The sequence below is a fragment of the Argentina silus genome (assembly GCF_951799395.1).
Source record: "Argentina silus genome assembly, chromosome: 2".
Lineage (NCBI taxonomy): Eukaryota > Metazoa > Chordata > Actinopteri > Argentiniformes > Argentinidae > Argentina > Argentina silus.
Window position 1 is genome coordinate 22,809,933 of NC_139656.1, and position 18,895 is coordinate 22,828,827.

The 18,895-nt window shown below is 44.1% G+C and overlaps 5 protein-coding genes across 6 annotated transcripts in view; 2 read left to right on the forward strand and 3 right to left on the reverse strand.

Annotated features, from left to right (window-relative positions):
* Positions 1-18,895, forward strand: part of LOC310820976 (aldo-keto reductase-like) — a 293,751-nt gene that overhangs the window by 172,963 nt on the left and 101,893 nt on the right. The window lies entirely within an intron of this gene.
* fam53c (family with sequence similarity 53 member C) lies at positions 676-5,973 on the reverse strand. Of its 2 annotated transcripts, XM_083665494.1 has the most exons (6): positions 5,899-5,973; positions 5,646-5,762; positions 3,989-4,273; positions 3,589-3,646; positions 2,195-3,042; positions 676-2,001 (listed from the first exon to the last, which is right to left on the reverse strand). In XM_083665494.1, the coding sequence occupies exons 3-6, from the start codon at positions 4,061-4,063 to the stop codon at positions 1,717-1,719; spliced, it is 1,266 nt and encodes a 421-aa protein (XP_083521620.1). In that variant the 5' UTR covers positions 4,064-4,273; positions 5,646-5,762; positions 5,899-5,973; the 3' UTR covers positions 676-1,716. The 2 variants fall into 2 exon arrangements, with proteins under 2 accessions (XP_083521620.1, XP_083521619.1); XM_083665493.1 differs by having other exon boundaries at positions 5,646-5,967.
* Positions 6,941-9,967, reverse strand: slbp2 (stem-loop binding protein 2). The gene is made up of 8 exons (XM_083665226.1): positions 9,879-9,967; positions 9,476-9,610; positions 9,108-9,191; positions 8,912-8,995; positions 8,528-8,674; positions 8,030-8,191; positions 7,766-7,940; positions 6,941-7,584 (listed from the first exon to the last, which is right to left on the reverse strand). Exons 1-8 carry the CDS (start codon positions 9,926-9,928, stop codon positions 7,405-7,407), a joined length of 1,017 nt encoding a protein of 338 aa, XP_083521352.1. The 5' UTR covers positions 9,929-9,967; the 3' UTR covers positions 6,941-7,404.
* Positions 10,431-13,354, forward strand: zmat2 (zinc finger, matrin-type 2; the record flags this gene model as incomplete). Its single annotated transcript, XM_083665228.1, has 6 exons — positions 10,431-10,448; positions 10,742-10,901; positions 11,194-11,317; positions 11,708-11,781; positions 11,908-12,053; positions 12,504-13,354. 6 exons carry the CDS (start codon positions 10,431-10,433, stop codon positions 12,645-12,647), a joined length of 666 nt encoding a protein of 221 aa, XP_083521354.1. The 3' UTR covers positions 12,648-13,354.
* LOC310824632 (putative ammonium transporter 1) lies at positions 13,511-18,065 on the reverse strand (the record flags this gene model as incomplete). Its single annotated transcript, XM_083697246.1, has 10 exons — positions 13,511-13,681; positions 13,857-13,983; positions 14,090-14,172; positions 14,353-14,491; positions 14,821-15,045; positions 15,318-15,443; positions 15,825-15,907; positions 16,286-16,507; positions 17,431-17,520; positions 17,999-18,065. 10 exons carry the CDS (start codon positions 18,063-18,065, stop codon positions 13,620-13,622), a joined length of 1,224 nt encoding a protein of 407 aa, XP_083553372.1. The 3' UTR covers positions 13,511-13,619.

Genomic DNA, 18,895 nt, shown 5'->3' on the forward strand with positions numbered 1-18,895 from the left:
GACCCCGTGTCCATAAACATCGCTCCTCCCTCACCAAGACCCCTTCTCCATGGTAACCCCTTCACCCACACCCAGACCCCTTCTCCCTGATCACCCCTTCATCCTCACCAAGACCCTGAACCTTCTCCACCCTCATCCCTTCTCCATCCCTCCACCCTCACCCAGACTCTGAACTGTCTCCACCCTCACCCAGACCCCTTCTCCCTGGTCCCCCATCATCCATCACCAATACTCCATCACCCCTCCTCCCTCTCCACCCTCACCCAGACCCCTTCTCCATGGTCACCCAGACCCCTTCTCCACCCTCACCCAGACCCCTTTCTCCACCCATCCACCCTCACCCAGACCCCTTCTCTATCTCTCCACCCTCACCCATTCTCCACCCTCACCCAGACCCCTTTCTCCACCCGTCCACCCTCACCCCTTCTCCATCTCTCCACCCTCACCCAGACCCCTTTCTCCACCCGTCCACCGTCACCCAGACCCCTTTCTCCATTGCTCCACCCTCATCCAGACCCCCTCACCCCTTCTCCATGATCACTCCTCCACCCTCACACAGACCCCTCCTCCATGGCCACCCCTCCACCAAGAGAAATAGACACTGTAAACAATACACTGTTAAAAATAATTTTCATGAATAAGCTAGACACGGACACCTTTCTTTCCTTTCCTTGTAAAATAATTTCCAATAAACTTTATTTATACACAAACTGAGTTTGAAATTGCCATCTTTTTAACACATACAATAAAAAACACCTCTAAAAGACAGCAATGGCCTGCCCCGCGTCTCCCAGCTACCATCTTCACACACAACTTGTTTTCAACAAATGATCGCTGTATAATACAATATTACAATGTGCCCTCAGAATACAGTGGTTGCTTCCATTTTTAAGTTTTGTTTAACTTGTCAAACACAGTGCATTCATTATCAATGTCTATACATCTCTATTTTCAGAGGAATGAGTCGTATAGATAAGAAATATTAAGAAAACAGCAGAAAAGAAATAACAAAATGACTAATATCAACAGCTACACAATTCATTTCCTTTTCATAGTTGTATTTTTTTTTGTTTACAGAAAAAATATGGTGTCTTAAGGCTTATGCTGAGTCGTACGGATTGTTTACCAGAAACTATAAGGACCGCAGAAAGAAAACTGCAATGACATACTGCCTTTTTGCATCAAACTGAACGAAACACAGATATTCAATTCATCACCATCATTCAAGAAAGTCTATTCTTACTACTGTACCGAAAAAAAACCCCAGACAATCGAGGAGATTGCCCTGTCAAAGAAAGAAAGCAATTTGACCAGAAGCTTGTTTAGTTTTCCCCCGCAAGTCCCGTCCAGGTCATTCTGAGGGGGGGGGGTGTATTAAGGAGACATCCAACACACACTATGGGAATAGCTGGCCTCTCCCAGCATTCAGATTATTATTCACACAAATGTTTCAGCAACTGGTTCTGGAATGTTACTCTGATGGAACGACAGCATCCATGGCTACCTGCCTTAGTAGTACTAGTAGTCAAATCATCACCACCGTTGTCATAGTTGAGAAGATATCGTACCCCAGCTCATCCCCTGAGGGGAGAGAAGTTCCTGAGAGCCCTGCTGCTGATGAAGAGGAAGCAGGGCTGGGGCGGAGGAGTGCAGAATGCTGGCGGTCGTCGAGGTGGGGGAAAAGGAAAAACAGCCTCTGATTTTTAACAAGACTCTTTAATTTTCTTCGATTAAGTTCAAATCTAGTTCTGTACAATCCCTCTCAAAGACACTCTGCTGTCCTCCGTCTCGTTCAGGGTCCTCTTCCTCATCCTCATCCCCCTCCTCTCCCTCCTCGTCACTCTCGCTCAGAGGTCCGATACTGGTCCTTCCCAGCCCCTCGGCTGGTGAACATGAGCCTCTGAAGTCCCCTAGGAAGGGCTCCAGGCCCATGCAGACATCTCCTCCACAGGCCATCCTCCCCCCGCGCTCCATACAACTCAACGGGTCTGTGCTGCGAGTCTGGGAACACAGGTAGTAGGGAGAGAACAATTGCAGTGAGAGAACAGACAAGACAAGGCCACCTAAAATGCATTGGCTAATATATAATATATTGCTTCATTCTACATGGTGCAGAAATCTGAAATCCATCTGTACAGAAACACTTCCCACTAATTTAATTTTCCCTGAAACACTATTTTAGTATTTGTTTTACCTGTGTCATCTTGGTGAAATCCAGCACGGGCCGGGCGAACGGTCTGTCAGGGTCCCGCCGCCTCTTCAGGCCTGGCTTGAGGAGTAGCAGGTCGCAGGGCTGGGAGTGGCAGCGTGGGAGCTGAGGGGGGATGGCCCTGCGCAGCGAGGACGGGGTACTGCAGGCAGAGGAGGGCGACGCAGGCACAGGCGGAGGGGGCGCGGCTCGCTGAGGCGGGACCGGCGCCGGGGGCAGGAACTGGGCGGCAGAGTCTCTGATAAGGACAGGAGACAGGGAGAAGCGGCGGTGCGGCGGGGGAGGCGGGTGGAGCGGGGAGGGAGAGGAGGAGCAGGACGACGGTGAGGGGAAAAAGCAGCAGCAGGCACCGCCTCCTCCGGCGGCGTCACTGGGGTCCCAGGGGAAGTTCCAGGGCAGCGGGGAATCAGGGGAGAGAGCAAGGCTGAAGAACGTGGGGCTAGAAGAAGAGTGCAGCGAGGAGTTGAGAGAAGAGCTAGGAGCACGTAGCGGACAGGGCCCCCCCGCTCCCCCTCCACTGTGGCACTGGCGATTCACGGGTGTCCAGACCTTGGACGCGCTGGGGCGCCAGGTGTAACGGCAGCGTGAAAGGTCCTCTGGCACGGACAGTGAGCGACAGTGGCGTTTGGGGGGAGGCGGGGGGGGAGGGGGTGCACCGGGAAAAGACAGGTCCGTTGCTGAGGTGCTTGGGACCAGGGGCCGGTGCAGGGCTTCCCCCTCTGGGAGGTGGGTGTCAGGGGGGACCAAGGGGACTGGGCCGGGAGGGAAGCTGGAGCTCAGCACGCCCTGCAGGCTGGGCTTGGAGGGAGGGCAGAGCTGCCAATAACTGCTTTCTATGGACACAAGGAGAGAGAGAAATCATACTATTAGTAGAAACTACTGTTGAGGTATATTTCATGAAATCTATAGAGTAGTATATAAAACTGTGAAGCATGAAGCACAGTGGGCTGCTAGGTTTAAAGGCAGATTCCAAATGGGCGATAATAAGTAGAGTAAAAGGAACGGTTACACTTGGCACTTGCTTGCCCCGTACCTGTGTAGATATGCAGTCGTTACTTTACGAGTGACAACATTGTATTAACATGTTACATAGTAATAGCATGGACTATTAAGTGTTACTACAGAAGTCGAATAAGGAACCACACAGGAAGGTAGTTGAACTGCCAATCAAACCACTTGATAGCAGTCATTTCACAGGGGAAATTCTTGCCTGCCAAATCTTCTGAAATGGATCAGAATGAAATTACATCTTAGATTTTATTGTGTTATCCTTGATAGTACATTCATTAAGAAATATTATATATATATATATATATAATATACTTTGGCTATACAGGTATTTCTAATTTGTCCAATAAACAAATAAATCAAATACTCACCAGGCATCAATCCATCTGTGGACAGGCAGATCCCTAGGTTGTTGGGGTCCAGTAGAGACTGAAAGACAGACACTAATTTAGAGGGAAACATGGCAGAGAGACTTAACAGACCATAGGATGACATGTGAACAGACATACATTTCAGATGAGGACTGAAATATGGCCCTGTCCAGAAACAACACCATAGCCCCTTGGATCTAGACACTTGTGTAGATAGAACATGACTGAATAGGTAAAGGTAAGGGAAAGAATTACTGCCTGCCACCTTGCTTATAACCTTCCAATCCTTTCAGGTCTACAAAAGTGTCTAGGGACTAGGCTAGGGGTCATTTCTGGACAAGCTTTATAATAAAGCTTTATAATAAAGACAGGCGAAGAGTGAGCGACTAAGTAACCGTACCACGTTGAGGGCCCGTTGGTGAGCGTTGCCGTCCAGACTATGTTTCCTCAGGCGCTCGAAGATCAGCGTAACCATGGCATGGTGGCGTGGAGCTGGGGAGGTGGGGGGCGGCGGGGGAGGCAGAGGGGAAGGGGAGGGAGGAGGAGGAAGAGGGGGGCGTCCCTCGATCTGTTCGTCCGTCTGATTGTGAGCGGCAGAGCGTCTCTGGCACCTCCACGACTCCTGTGGGCCAGGCTGCCCTGCCCCAGCCTCACTGGGACATGGTCATCACTGGGGTCAACTCACCTGTGGGGAAAGGCAGGGGTAGCGGGTGAGGTGAGGTCTTTCCCCCTATGCAATGTAGAGAGTGCCTAGAAAAGCACTACATAAATCCAATCAATTATTAATAATCATTAAAAGTTCAACACAGGAGCACTGGTAACAACACTCATTCTACTCTGAACAGAGTATTCAACATTCATGAATAGAGGCCCGTTCAAACTGATTTTTATATTACATTTTCATAATGCTGCTATACTAGTTAACAATCACTGAATAAAGCATTAGTCTACAGACAAAAACATGTCATTTTCCAGACAAAAGATGGGTTCATAAATGCTCAACCACTGACCAAACCTACAGGACAGCCAACAGACGTGTGTTCTGACACTGTGGGTACAGGCAGAATGGTGACAGGTGTCTAGTCTGGGTAAGCATGCAAACTCAAGGAGGCCTGCTGCTCAAGGAGCCTAGGTTTAATGAGGTTCAGTCTTACTAACCAGCTACAGCGGTTGATCAGCCAACGGAGCTGGGTGAGATAAGTATCAGGCCTATATTAGTAGCTACCAAGCAACCACTGTCTGGTGGAGGGGTGGGTTTGGGAAGACCGCTAGAAATCAATTAGCTAATTGGCTGGCTTGAAGTCTATCATCGCCAATCTTTTCCAGCAAACTAAAGTGCCCAACTGATTCCCTATCATAGCTAGATTTGAAGGTCGGTCCAAAAAACAAACACCACTCACCCTATCGCTTGCTTGCGACGCTATCTATAAATTCAGGTGATAGGCCTATTTGCTAACGTTAGCCGCTACTAGCTGCCCATAGATAAACCCCGGGCCCTCCTAGTAACCCAGAACAATACATGGCGTGCAAGCCAGACGTTAAATCAACCAGAGCTATTTAGGAATTGCATTTGCTAGTTAGCAATTTAGTCGAGCTGTTGATTTAGACCAGGCAGCTTGATTCTCCAAGCCGCACTGAGACAATCAAGCTTGCCTCTATCTGATACCGGGGTTAGCTAACGCAAGCGCAAATTGACATCTCTGTCTGCTCTGGCTCCTAGTGCAGTCAACGACATGCTCACACACATCAACATACACGTTAGTTATCATGTAATAACCGAACATGTCCTGTAACGAATGAAGAATATATTAAATGCAATGGTAGTGGTGTCCGTGTCTCCGCAATATCTGAAAGCAGCTTAGCAAAATGCATGCATTTGCTACACACCCTTAGACCACTGTTCGGGTGATTCCTAGGACGCGTGTTAGCAAAAACACGGCTATGCAGAATATGATGCAGTAGCTATGGTACCATTGGCTACGATATATTTCCTATCAATGAAGCTGGTATCGTTAACCTTTATTTTTTGCCGGCTCTAAATGTAATTCCGTTCTTACCTTGACGACCAAGAACACAGCCAGACCGCTCGTGAAGGATAAACCAATTTGGAGCCTATGCAGCTCGCGACTAGCCACGCTAGTGTGCGGCTATCTATGGGTCTCCGATGTATTGACCTATTAAAAGCATAACATGTACCGGACCGTTCGTTGATTACAATATCTGGAACATGAATGAAATTAACAATTAAATAGAATCAACTTTTCATTTACATATCCAAAATAGTATTCGTCTCAGTAAAGCATCGCGTACAATCAATTCACACCGTCGTCCATTTAAAAAATAAAAAACAACGTTCACACGCCCGTGAGCGATTGGAATTCATAAATAACATTTACGATGTGAGCGAGAAGGGGGGCGCCCAAGCAGTGGGAGGATTCAGGGATAATTTAACAGAAAATATAAAACTGGCTAACAATGTTATTCAATATGATCTTATACCAAATGAAAACAAAAATGTATTATAAAAATCGTAAAGCATCACAAGGTTTCATTATCGTAAAATATCATGCCCTAAAATCGCACAAATTGGTCTAAGCCGACATATGGCTATAATGAAGTGTGGGACTTGTAGTTCGTTATATAAATGGTTGGATGGATGTGCCGGTTGTTTACTAAATAGAACATATTAGCTATGGCAGACATTATGGTATGGCCCCCGATCATTCTCATACAGAAAATAGCATGACACTCTTATTCATTATTTAGTTATGGCATGGAGTGCTAGGAGCATTGGCAACTCCGGACAATCAATCGGTTTGAAAATTGGCGTCTCATTCTCCACGGCGTCGCGTCTACAAAAAAATTAACCATCCTGCCACCTTGTGTACACCGATAGTAATGCACCTACTGTTACATGCCCAGAGATGTTTCAGCAGGACCTGTAATCTAATGATAATGAAAAAGGCCTTGGCAAAATGCATTAGCTATTATTTACTACTTTGAGATGATCAGTGATGGAGACTGTTTCCAAACCAAACAGGGCAGGGTGAGCAGTATTTGATGGCTATGATAGAATCTCAAGAATATTTGGTGTGTAGCTAGCCAAGAGAATCCCCTGTCAACATCACCATTTACATAAATTGGATACTCATGCTAGTTAAAAGGACTGATTGAAATACATTCAAGTTTTGAACAAATCTTTATTAGTTTTGCTTTGCATAAGTATTCAAGTTCACAATTGAGAAGAAACACAAAATAAAAAACCTACAAAACAAAGTGACAATATTTCCCTCATCAAAATTCTGTTTTGAGAAAAACAGTAAGGTGTTAGGCGGGGAGGATGGTGCATAGAAGACCTAGTGGAGAGAGCCTGATGGACAGATAATGGACTGGTGAACCACATGATGACCAAGGTGAATGGCAGGTGGGCCAAAAGTAACAGTCCAACAAAGATGTTTTAGGAGACAAGAACAGAATTGAGACGGTGAGGAGTGACTTTCGTTTCTGAGACAGGGACAGTGACAGAAGAATCTAAGTGACAGAGGAGAAGACTTAACATCAAACAAATAAATGATTCAAAAACACTGATTAATTAGTGTGGGTGCAAATAAACATCATGCATTTCAATTCATGACTAGTGAAGCAGATACTGCTTAAATAACGTGTTTGATACAAAACAACAATGTGTAAAAAGTGACCCTAAACTGACACGATTACAAAGTGCTCTGTCCATGTTTGACTGCACAGTCATCCCTCAGTCTGCTCAACACCCAGTGCACCCCTGCTTTGAAGATAATCCACTGTGACTGACAGCCGTTAACAATATGGTTTCCACAGTGGGCGGATCTGCTCAGGCACCTGTTGATTGTGGGAGTGGTCAGTTTCTAGGAGGAACCTCAGCCATCCCAACACGTTCTCCTCAGCTGTCAGGTGACCACTAAAGGAGTAACCCAAGCCTGGCTGCAAGGATGGGACCTGAGGACTGGACACATCCATCTACAGAGAAACAAATCCACACACTGAACTGACATCCATCTCCAAACACAGAGACAGTTAATCCAGCTAATCCAAGGCCTAGTACGTACATACACACACGTGCACGCGCAGCAGTGTCTTCATATCAAACCCGTCCGTCTCTCTGGTCCTATAACACCAGATTTAGGACTGCAAGAAATACCTGCGGCGACATCCAGGGACTGTTGAAGGACACTCCAGTAGGTTTAGTGGTCAGAGAGATGTTGTTGTAGTCCAATGGCATTTCTCTCTCTCTGGCCTTCTGTTCATCTCCGGCCTTCTCTTCATCTCCACCGTCCTCATACAGCTTACAGTTCATCTGCTCCAGCAACCCCTGCCTGCATAGTCAAGAATACATGATGAAGGTCATCATTTGGAAAAAAATACTATTTACAACTGTGAGAAACATCTGATATACAATACCTACAGTTGGTCAACTGGGTCCTGCCCCTCAGACTCTCCCTGTGTAGGGGGGTCCCACGTATGCAGAGCTCTCCGCCATAGCCGCACCTGCATGTCCCAGGATCGGCGGCTGTATTTCCTATACTTGTTTGGAGTGGATGGGTGAAGCCCAGGGATTCTCAGACCCCTAGGACAGTAGATAGATGGGTTAGAAGCACATCAGGGGAGGCTGGTGGAGGTAGAAAATCAGAGGACAGGCTCATTGTAATGCATGGAATGGATGAGGAATGGTATCAAAACACTGTTTGATATCACTCCTTATTCCATGCATTGCAATGAGCCTGTCCTCCGATTTCTACCTCCACTGAAGCACATTATAAATTACTTCTATCACAGACACCCTCAGAGAAGCTTCCCTTAACCCCATCACATAAATAGGATTGTATGTATTTTTGAGCCCTTAGATTAGAAATTGCCTATACAACCCAACTAGTGCTGCAGACAGTGGAAAATTCTCTCATACTTGGGAACTTGCTGCAGGTAACTCTGGTAGCCAGACGTGTTCTTGCCGTACTGAATCTGTTTCTGCCGTCGTTTCAGAACTGATTCGTTGCCCTCTATGTGGCCTGGGTCCAAGTTCCGTGGGCACCAGCGCATACTTGACTGGCCCCTAGAAGATGGAGCAGCTTTCAGGGTTACCTTTCTGACACTCATTATAGAGGAGTCAAACACTGAAGTAATATGGAGCCATAGAATGTCCTCTTAATGGTGAAGAACATTTAAAGTTAAACACCAGAGGAGCATAGTCTACTCTAAAATACCAGTAAATAACAGAACCTTCAATTGGCTGGGGTACTGGGGGTGCTTAAAACAGAAGATTTTGAAGTATCATCGGTAGGTTCCTAACCTCCTTATTCCATCCATGTCCTCTGTTCCTACAGCCACACTGGATGTGGACATCCTCAGGATACACCTCTCCAGGATGGAGGATCTGACCGGGAAAGCAACCACATGAGAGATCAAATTATCGGAAATCTACAGGTGGCATGAAACATCAGAGTAGACATCCAAGGTAGAGGCTGGTATACAGTACAATACCTTACCTGCGAGGCTTGTGTACAGCAGGGGCAGGTCCTCTGTCCTCATGCAGAGTGGGAGTACTGGGAGACATGCTTGGGGATGCATTACTGAAACATAATAGGAAATAGGAAAAAAACTGATATGTGGATTCCTTCTGGGCAACAATTTCTGGCTGTGGCAAATGATACCAGCAATAAGTACTGGGATCCTTATCAAGTTGTCTGGTTTTGGATCTACAAAAAGTTAGCTTTGATAGGTAACAGATACCTGACTACTCTGTATTATTTAGATAGAGAGATCTTTTGGGGGGAAAAGCATGCATGTTCAAAGGTCTTGCATCAGAAGCAAATCCAGGTAGCTCAATCACACACACTGGTCTCTCCCTGCTTACCTGACCAGGCTGTCATACACGGAGCTACAGCCTGGGAGAAGCCAGGGTTCTGGGCTGCATGAATGAGAGGGTGCTCTGGCTCTGAAGCCAGGGGGAAGCTCTGGGGTGCCGGACCACAGAGGCATTGACCAACACCTAAATTAGCAGCACACAAGGACACAAATGTTAGGAAATGATTGAAACATGAATGTGGTAAATTAAAGAATATTTTTCATGATCAAAGGCAGTAGGCTACTATAGAAAAGGCCTATATTATAGGTCTAGAGAAAGAGCGATTTGCGAGCATATGCTACACTAATTGGAAATAGCACTGTCGGGTCAGTGGCATTGTTTGGTCATTTTCTCTGAGATGCTTTTTTTACTAAATTTAAGGATGGATAAATTGAGATTAAGCTATACAGACCTCGGCTCCATAAATGGACTTTGAAATGCGGTTTCTACGCGTGTTGACATGATGAATCAGGCTGCAGCCACACAATAAGTACGCCATTGTTTCTGACAGGTTTAAATTAACGCCAGGTGACACGTGGGCGGGGCAGGGTGTGGCTTCCATATACCTTCACTGTCATCGAGTAAAAAATACAGTTGATCATTTTAACTGTGCTAAATCTCCTTATTTATCAGATGATCCTCAGAAAATAATTATACATTATAAGATCCACTTCAAAGATATAGGTCATTGGTCTAGGTTATTATTTTGGTACTGGTTCATTATTGGGGTTATGGATATGGCAGGCTTACCACTTCAGGTTATGTTTCAAAATCACAGATTAGGCTTTATCAGAGACTGTTAACACATCTCTTTTCCCCTAAATCGGTCATGTAAACCTAGAAGGAGAAATGAAAAACAGATCCAAGAAGCCCCAAGGTTAATCTATTAATGAAAAACTACAATTGACTTCACCCCAAGGTTTTGCGACAGTGTCGTATTCCGTAACTGCGTTAGAGATACAAGATGGCGTCAGGCAGTGGGGTATGTATATCGTCTATTTTAGTTAGGTTTTGTGGCGTAATGTGTTATATTTACGACTTCAGTATAGTAAAATAAGTTAATTTACTTTTGCATTTCATACCTAGTTTTAAAGTACAGCAGCCTTAGATTCTGTAAATTCCCCTGTTGTAGATATAAACCTCAGTAAGTGGCTGGAAGTGCTCGCCACAGTGCTGTCTGATTTTGTAGCATTCAAAAGTTCAGTTTGTCAATATTATAGATTGTCATCATCTGTCACATATCTAACTTCTTTCCTTGTTTTCTTGTTGGTAAAGTCCGGTGGAGGTGGTGGTGGAGGAGGAGGAGGAGGTGGAGGAGGTGGAGGAGGAGGTGGTGGTAATAGCAGTAAGAATGACTTTCGTCGGAAGTGGGACAAAGATGAGTATGAACAGATGGCTCAGAAACGTCTGGATGAGGAGAGGGATAAGAAAGATGGTAAGTATGCTTCAGTAGTGTCAATTTCCAGCAACAACATTGGACATCTCTCTGTGAATAAGAAATGTATTGAAAGTGTTTCTAAAGTTATCTCAAATTGTGGAATTTACTTGGCAAACTGTAGCTGAAATATTGCAGGAAATACAAACTCTAAACTGACAGCTTCAAAGTAAAAGGTTCAGTTGATGTCCACAATGACACTTATAGGAGGAATAACCAGCGATCACATGTCTTGAACACATAGGACTAAACAGTAGTAATCATTATGTCCCCCTTTACCTCTGTGTCCCAGGCAAGCCAATGCCCCCAGTCAAGCGAGAGCTCCTGCGACACAGGGACTACAAGGTGGACCTGGAGTCCAAGCTGGGGAAAACCATCGTCATCACTAAGACAACACCACAGGCGGAGATGGGCGGGTAAGAGAGGCTCTCACCCAACCCAAGGATGCTATTACAACCTCACGCTTCCTGTATTATTGGCCCTGTTCAAAAGTCCTTCCTTGCTCCCATCCTTTAAGTTATCACTGATCTAATGTAATTTGTAACAGCAACTGCCTTCTTTTCACCAATTAAGCCATGTCAGATTGTTGATTTCTTCAAGGAAGGATGTATGGATACATTTTAAGAGTATTCAAACAGAGTTATAATTTTGTTCTCACCTCAGTTTTTGGGTTGAGGAAAAACACATTAAGTATATTGAGAATGATTCGGATGAGACATCATTGATGTGTGCCTTGTCCTTGTCCCTTGAACGTGGCATACAGGCATTATAAGTGTGCTAACCTGTTATTCTATTTTCACACTCAGTTACTACTGCAATGTGTGTGATTGTGTCGTGAAAGATTCCATCAACTTCTTGGACCACATCAATGGAAAGAAACGTGAGTATGCACAACACTGTCATTCACAAACGTTCACAGTAAACCTTATTAATTTACAGTAAATCTTATTACAGTAGTACACCTTATTGGTAACAAATTGACATTTCTCCTGTTATCTCCTTGCAGACCAGAGGAACCTGGGAATGTCCATGCGTGTGGAGCGCTCCTCTTTGGACCAGGTGAAGAAACGCTTTGAGATCAATAAGAAGAAGATGGAGGAGAAGCAGAAGGAGTATGACTTTGAAGAGCGCATGAAGGAACTTCGAGAAGAGGTCCGTAAACGGACGCTGCGGGCGGGGATACTGTCAGGGTTACTCAGTGTCAGTCTGAATGGATGATAATAGAGATATAATACAATGAGTTTTGTAGGTGCTGCTGAAGACTTGTGTCGTCTGGTTTAGATCAGTATGTGCTGTAGCCAACTCCTCTGTCTGAAGTATGTATGGCATGATGACGATCGTCCTAGGAGTTGGCAAAAGCACATCAAATCTGTAGCCGGGCTAGAGGATGTGTAAACTAGTTGACCAGTCTCTATAACTCGATAGTTTCCATTTCCTGCAACCACATTGATATATCCAATCTCTCAGAATTGTACAATAAGAATTGTATTGAAAGTGTGTCTATAGTTCTCAAATTGCAGAATTTTGTTGGTAATATGTAGCTGGAAAAAAATAAATATATGTAACAGTCCTAACTTTGATCCCTGCCTCTTGCCCTCCTAGGAAGAGAAAGCAAAAGCTTACAAGAAGGAGAAGCAGAAGGAGAAGAAACGAAAAGCAGAAGAGGATCTAGATTTTGAGGAGGATGACGAAATGGCTGCCGTGATGGGCTTCTCAGGATTTGGTGGTTCCAAGAAGGGTCACTGACTCAAAGACTGCCTGCATTTTACACCTCCCTTTATAATCTTTCTCCTACTTGGCCAATCACAGTGAACCACTGCTGCTGTCTGTTGTATTCTATGGCTGGATGCATGTAAAGTGTTTTATTCCCACAATTAATCAGTCACTGATTACACAAACAGTTATATACATACTTGAGCATAAGATACAGCCAGGGTAACGCTGGACCAGTGTTTGGTTTGTAAAATGGGAAAGATAATTTTTTTCTACTGGGATAATTTGTCAACATAACACAATTTGTAATTTGTGTTGGCCAAATGTCCACTGTGATGTTTTTGTTCTTTTTTGTTTGTGAGTTCTGTATCTTCTAACAAGATCCCTTTGACTTCAGTTACTCGTGACCATTTGTCACAGTATGACTTCGTTGCACTAATTGCACTACAGTACCTAGTATTTCTGTAGTGTGTGCAAAAATATATAGTGGATGTTTGTTTATTTTATCTCAGTTTTTATGGATTTTCAATCAAAGATGTGGGTTGTTGTACAGTACATTTAATCTTTGCCTTTATGACTGTTGGGTCCCTGAATTATAACTCACAACGAATAGGTCCTGTAATAAATGCCACCTAGACGTGTGGAACATGTGCTGTAGAGCTTCTTTTTCTAGAGAAAATGTATGTGTTAGCAATGATTCATATAATAAACCAATTTACTTTGTAAATGTTTTGCTTTGATATTCTTCTCAGTCTTCAATTCATGGTTTCTGGACAGGTTAAAGATTCAGGGGAACTTTGTTGCATGTAAAAGCAATGCTTTTCTTGAAGTAGTAGTTCATAACAGTAAAATCAGAAAATGAACAGAAAGAGAGTGTCAATGTTTAATGAAGTTTGTAACAAATGTTTTTATATATGAACTTAAGAAGCTGTCTTTGTAAATATTCTCCCGGGTTGTCTTTCCTCTCTTCTGAGTTTATGGGGAGACGTACTGGTCTGAGGTTGGTTAGTTTAGGGACTTTCTCGTGCCATGAGGGTGTCTTAGCATGTGTCGGTGTTTGTCGATTCCTGTTAGGGAGAAGACACACCACAGGGATAGGTCTGTTACATTATCGACTGCACCTGTTATAGCAGGGTGAACAAGAATGCACATACACTGTACATGCATAACATAAATGCAAGAAAGTTTCCTCTGAACTTCAGGCCGTGAAATGACTGCACTTAGCCCGGGGGGTTAGCTCACCTTGTTTCTCCATGATGCGGGGTACACGTAACACCCCGAAACACATGAACAGGGACAGCAGAGGGTACATGATAGCCACGGCCCAGAAGAATAACACCAGTGCCACAATGACATTGTTCCTCAACACCTGGACAGAACAACACCATACAGAGACAGCACAGGTCAGGCAATGCTGTCGACTGAAGTGTGATCAGTGCCAATGCAGTAGAGGTCATTCAGTCATCTCTGCTCACCTGGGAAGCAATTCCTCCTAGAACTCCTTGATCAGAGAAGAGACCTGCATATATCAGACCCCAGACCCCAGGAAATAGATACGCTGGTGGAGAAAGAGAGAGAGGGATGGAGGGAGGGAGGGAGGGAGGGAGGGAGATGGAGAAAGAGATTATGATACATACAGTATGTGGTTTGGGGAGATGACAGAAGATGCCATTTCCATTCAACAACAAATTGAATAGATGAGTGTGAGATGAGAAACCAATTAGGGACCGACACCAACCAGAGATGATGTTGAGGGGGTCGTCCACCTTGACGACACTTAAGAAGAAGCGCAATGCCAGGAAGAAGAGAGAACCAGTGACCCCACACATGACTGCCACACCAGGCATGTAAGTGTCCACTCCTGCACACACTGACACCTGGAAGCAGCATACCACACAAACATAAACACCGACACCGGGAAGCATACATAACAATAAAAAAAAAAGACTCAGCTGTTGTATCAACATAAAAAACAATGCGTCCTTTTCGATGATGCATGGATCAATGCATACAAGCTCACTCCCTTGGTCTCCCACACGCCAAGCCAGATCGTATACCATTAGACCAAGAAGAGGACATCCTCATGGTCTGATGGCGACATTTGGGGCTTACAAGTCTCAGGCAGGGCAGGACTCTACTCCTCACAAGAGCGTGATTCCAAATCACCTCCGCTATACAAAACAGTATCCACTAGCAGCAGTGTTACCATTCCAGCGACGGCTCCGCAGAGCAGGCTGTCCAGGTCATAGTAGTTTTTCCAGAAGCGTTGTATGATGAGGCCGTAGAGTCCCCCGCTGGCAGCAGCCAGCAGCAGGTTGACAGTCAACAGGCCCAGCAGCTGGCCCTCCTGAGGAGCTAAGGCACGGTGATGAGAGCCAAGCACCAGGCCCAGGAAACCCAGCATCTGCATGCAGCCCCCCAGCACCACCATCTAGGCACAGTCATACACATAGAGACAGAGAGAGGGAGTTGGTGGAGGGGATACAGAGGAACATAACTGAATCATCTAATCAATAAAAAAAGTACTCATTGATGAACAGCAGAGAGAGTAAGAGGTACATTGAGCATATTGAATCACATGGTATGGCAGTTAACCCTAACCCTGGTATGGGTTAACCCTAACCCTAACCCTAACCCGAACATCCATATCTCTACTGTACTGTATGTTCTTCTTGTGTTCGGTAAGTACTTTAGATGACTCACAGCCGGGTTGTGATCTCTCTGTTTGAAATGCGGACTCCAGCGCCCAGTCCGTGGCCCAATGGTCCGCAGGGATACGGCAGCCACAGCACCACCCAGCAAGAATATCACTCCGCTGCCTGCATAGTCCTGAACAGAAATGACACGCCCATGACAGTCACACATAGAGGATGAGTGGAGTTCATTGGGAGCTTGTGAAACAGACGTCAAGTTGTTGCAAACAGTAGCCCTGCAATTCAAGTTGCTCTGATGAGTGTGCCTTAGCCAGCTTCTAGAATGGAAGACTAGTCATAAAAATTGGCCAAAGCCTAAAGCACTGAGGGTGGAGTGCTGGAACTCGAGATCTGCACGCTTAAGTTGAATCACAAACATTTCCCATTGACGGCAATCCAAAGATTTTTGCAAATGTCAGTTACACATGCGACTGAAGCCAGGCTATTGTATATACAGTATACAGTAGCTTAATCCTGTCTGAATTTGAGAATGAGACGGGATGTGATTGGTTCACACCTGGGATGGGTAGGAGGTGGAGTCTGGATTGAAGATGCCTTGTTGATCCCACACCCAGTGGCAGGCAATAGGGTAGACAATCCCTGCGAGCAAACAGACACTATCAACACAAATGTTATACATCAACATTTCACTCTAGTGGCAAAAGAGTTATAGAGGGTACAGATGATACTTCATCATTACACCGTGAAAAACATATATTCTCGTAAAGAAAACATGTTTTCTTCCTTTCTCTAGCCGATGGCACTTGTTCTTATCGAGGTCAATTATAAATTGTACTTACTAAGACTGATGTATAGTTGATTCACTTACTTAGACAAATAGTTATTGTAAGTCGCTTTGGATAAAAGCGTCTGCTAAATGACTTAAATGTAAATTGGTGGTCTATTGTTACAAAAACAACCATTAAGACGGTTCAGAGTAGGCACACCAGCACTGTGATTTTTTTTTTAAATCAGTACCTGAAAATACATAAGCTGCCATGAGGTAGCCGATGGGCTCTGTCCTCTCGTTGACGGCCCCCATGGCCAGAGTGGTGGCCACCGCACACCGCACGTAGTTGAAAAGAAAGTGCACCATGTTGGTGCGGTCCAGAGTGAGGAAGAACTGTGTGCCGATAAAAGTGTTGTGCTCCCCAAAGGCAAATGCGTAACCATGGAGCCAGAAGGCCACCATGGTGACAACTGTAGACACAGACAAGGGGACAGTCAATGACCTACGACAGTACATCTATCTGTGGTTGCTGTGGTATTTGACTCCTCTGTGTGTTCGAGATGTATTTACCAGATAGTGAATAGTCATTCATGATAATGATTCCAAGCATTGAAAACTCAATGACTCTATGGTTTTATCATTGAGTTGTTATTGTGTCAAAATCCAACAAACACTTTACTTTGAGCCAATGTCCATCCTATTTTTAATATGCTGAAAAATGATAGTGAGCTTCACTGTAGGCCTATATGCTTATTCTGTTTTTGTCAGTTGCCCAAAACTACTTTTTTTCAGCAGATAAAAAAGATCTGATTGCCTTGTCTATATTCCAACACAAAACACTCACATACTCATTTCAAGAGTGAACTTCTTTGACCTGTTAAAAGAGTTCACATACTCCCACCCTGTCACAGCAGTCTCCAGGAAGTGGAAACAACTAGGCTATGCTGTGAAAAGATACTACTTCTGCTCTTGCATGAACATGCAAGCATAGAGCGTGCAACCTGTTGTCTATGGGTTGGAGTCAATATGAAGGTCTGTGACTGTGAACATGTGACAGCTGCAGTGGGCTGAGATAACAGATTATCTTTTAAACTTCTTAAACTTATACGTATGTGATTTATGATTCTTTATATATGAAGCACACTTACACAAGATTTCCCTTCCGAGTTAACCTTTAAATATGTTGCAAATAACGGCTATTCAGGATGCCTGACATAAATGTTTCCAAGTGGGTGTATGTAAATAATGGAACATTGTGTGGTGAACTAAATCAAATGAATCAACTTGCACTTTATTAGCCTGTGGCAGTGACACATTTCTGCTTATATATGATCATAAGTAAAACAATTTTGATATGGAATCATGTCATAGGCCTAGTTCAAATTCAACTTACATGTATCAGATATGTTTTTGAAGAGGACATTGGAGACATTCTGAGGGTTTGTCTTCCCTGCTTCCACAAACGCAAACCCAAACTTGAGGCCTGCACAATACAACATGTAATACATGCTAAATAAATACAATATGTGATATTTTCTGCTGATATTGGTAATTCTATTTAATGACACCCCTGGAAGAGTTAATTCTTGAAGTGTCTTCACTTATTATTGACCCCAAATCTTAGGTTTTACAACAGCTGTTGTCATTTCAAACATTGCACACAAACAATCAGAAGCTGCAAAGTATTAAATTAAAACCACTGATCTACAATAAAAGATCAGAGATTTTTCTGTCTCATCATTGACTGTCAGTTCTCATAGCTACACCTATATAACGTTTTTTTCTCCTGCCACACGCCTAGGGTCAGGCTGTTGGCTGAACATGAACATTATAAAATGTTATCCATCTGTAGAGATATGCCCACAGTACTTTCATCCTCAAATGAATAGTAGCTAGCTAGTTAAATTTACATTAGACAGACTGCAAATGAGTCATAAAACGACACCATGAATATTACTCACAGAGCACCCAGAGGCTGCAGAGGATTATGAACGCATCATGGACAGCTACCGAGTCGGAGAACGCCATCTGACAAGTTCGTTTTTAGCTAGCCAGCTGTGAAGCTAGCTAGGAGGTTAGCTCACTAGATATAACGGAAAATAAATAAATATTTAGCTGAGTAAACATATACAAGTAGAAATCGAGTATCATATAATACGTCCTCTTGTTTTACTTTAGTACAAAACACATGTTGATCGAGGTGATCGTAGCTACTAGCCTAGTTAGTTAAAGCAGGAGGCACTGGCAGACACGTTAGCTGCCGTTAGCGAGTGAACGGCGAGGTGAGATGAGCGCGCGAAAGGCCCGCGTTGACCTATGAGACCCAAAATGGTCGAAGTGGATCCAAATTACCTTACATTTTTACATTTATGGCATTTAGCAGACGCCTTTCTCCAAAGCGACTTACAACAAATACATTTGTTTAAGTAAGTGAATCAATCTATCCATCAGTCATCATAAGATAAAGTAATCAAAGCTCAGACCAGGGGCCATAGGCAGTCACAATGCTAGAAGAAGGATTTTTTTTTTTTTTCTCACACTGACACTGGCCACTCATTGTCTTCTTGCATAGGCCAATACGTATTCCATGTGACCCAGGTCTGATTAATAAGTGGGATGTCTATAGCCAAATATGAATGATTAGAGGCATTGGTTTACCTGTGGCTCTGTAAATATTGATCCATTTGTGATGGAGTGTTCATCCAGGACAACTCCTGAACTGGCATAGTATTGATCACAAACATTCCATGTAAAGATTAGAGTGAAAAGATTTGAGTGATTATAAGTATTACATTTTGCATCATGTAGCTCGGTCTCTTCATATAAGGAACTGTACTTCCCCTTGCTATTTGCCACCA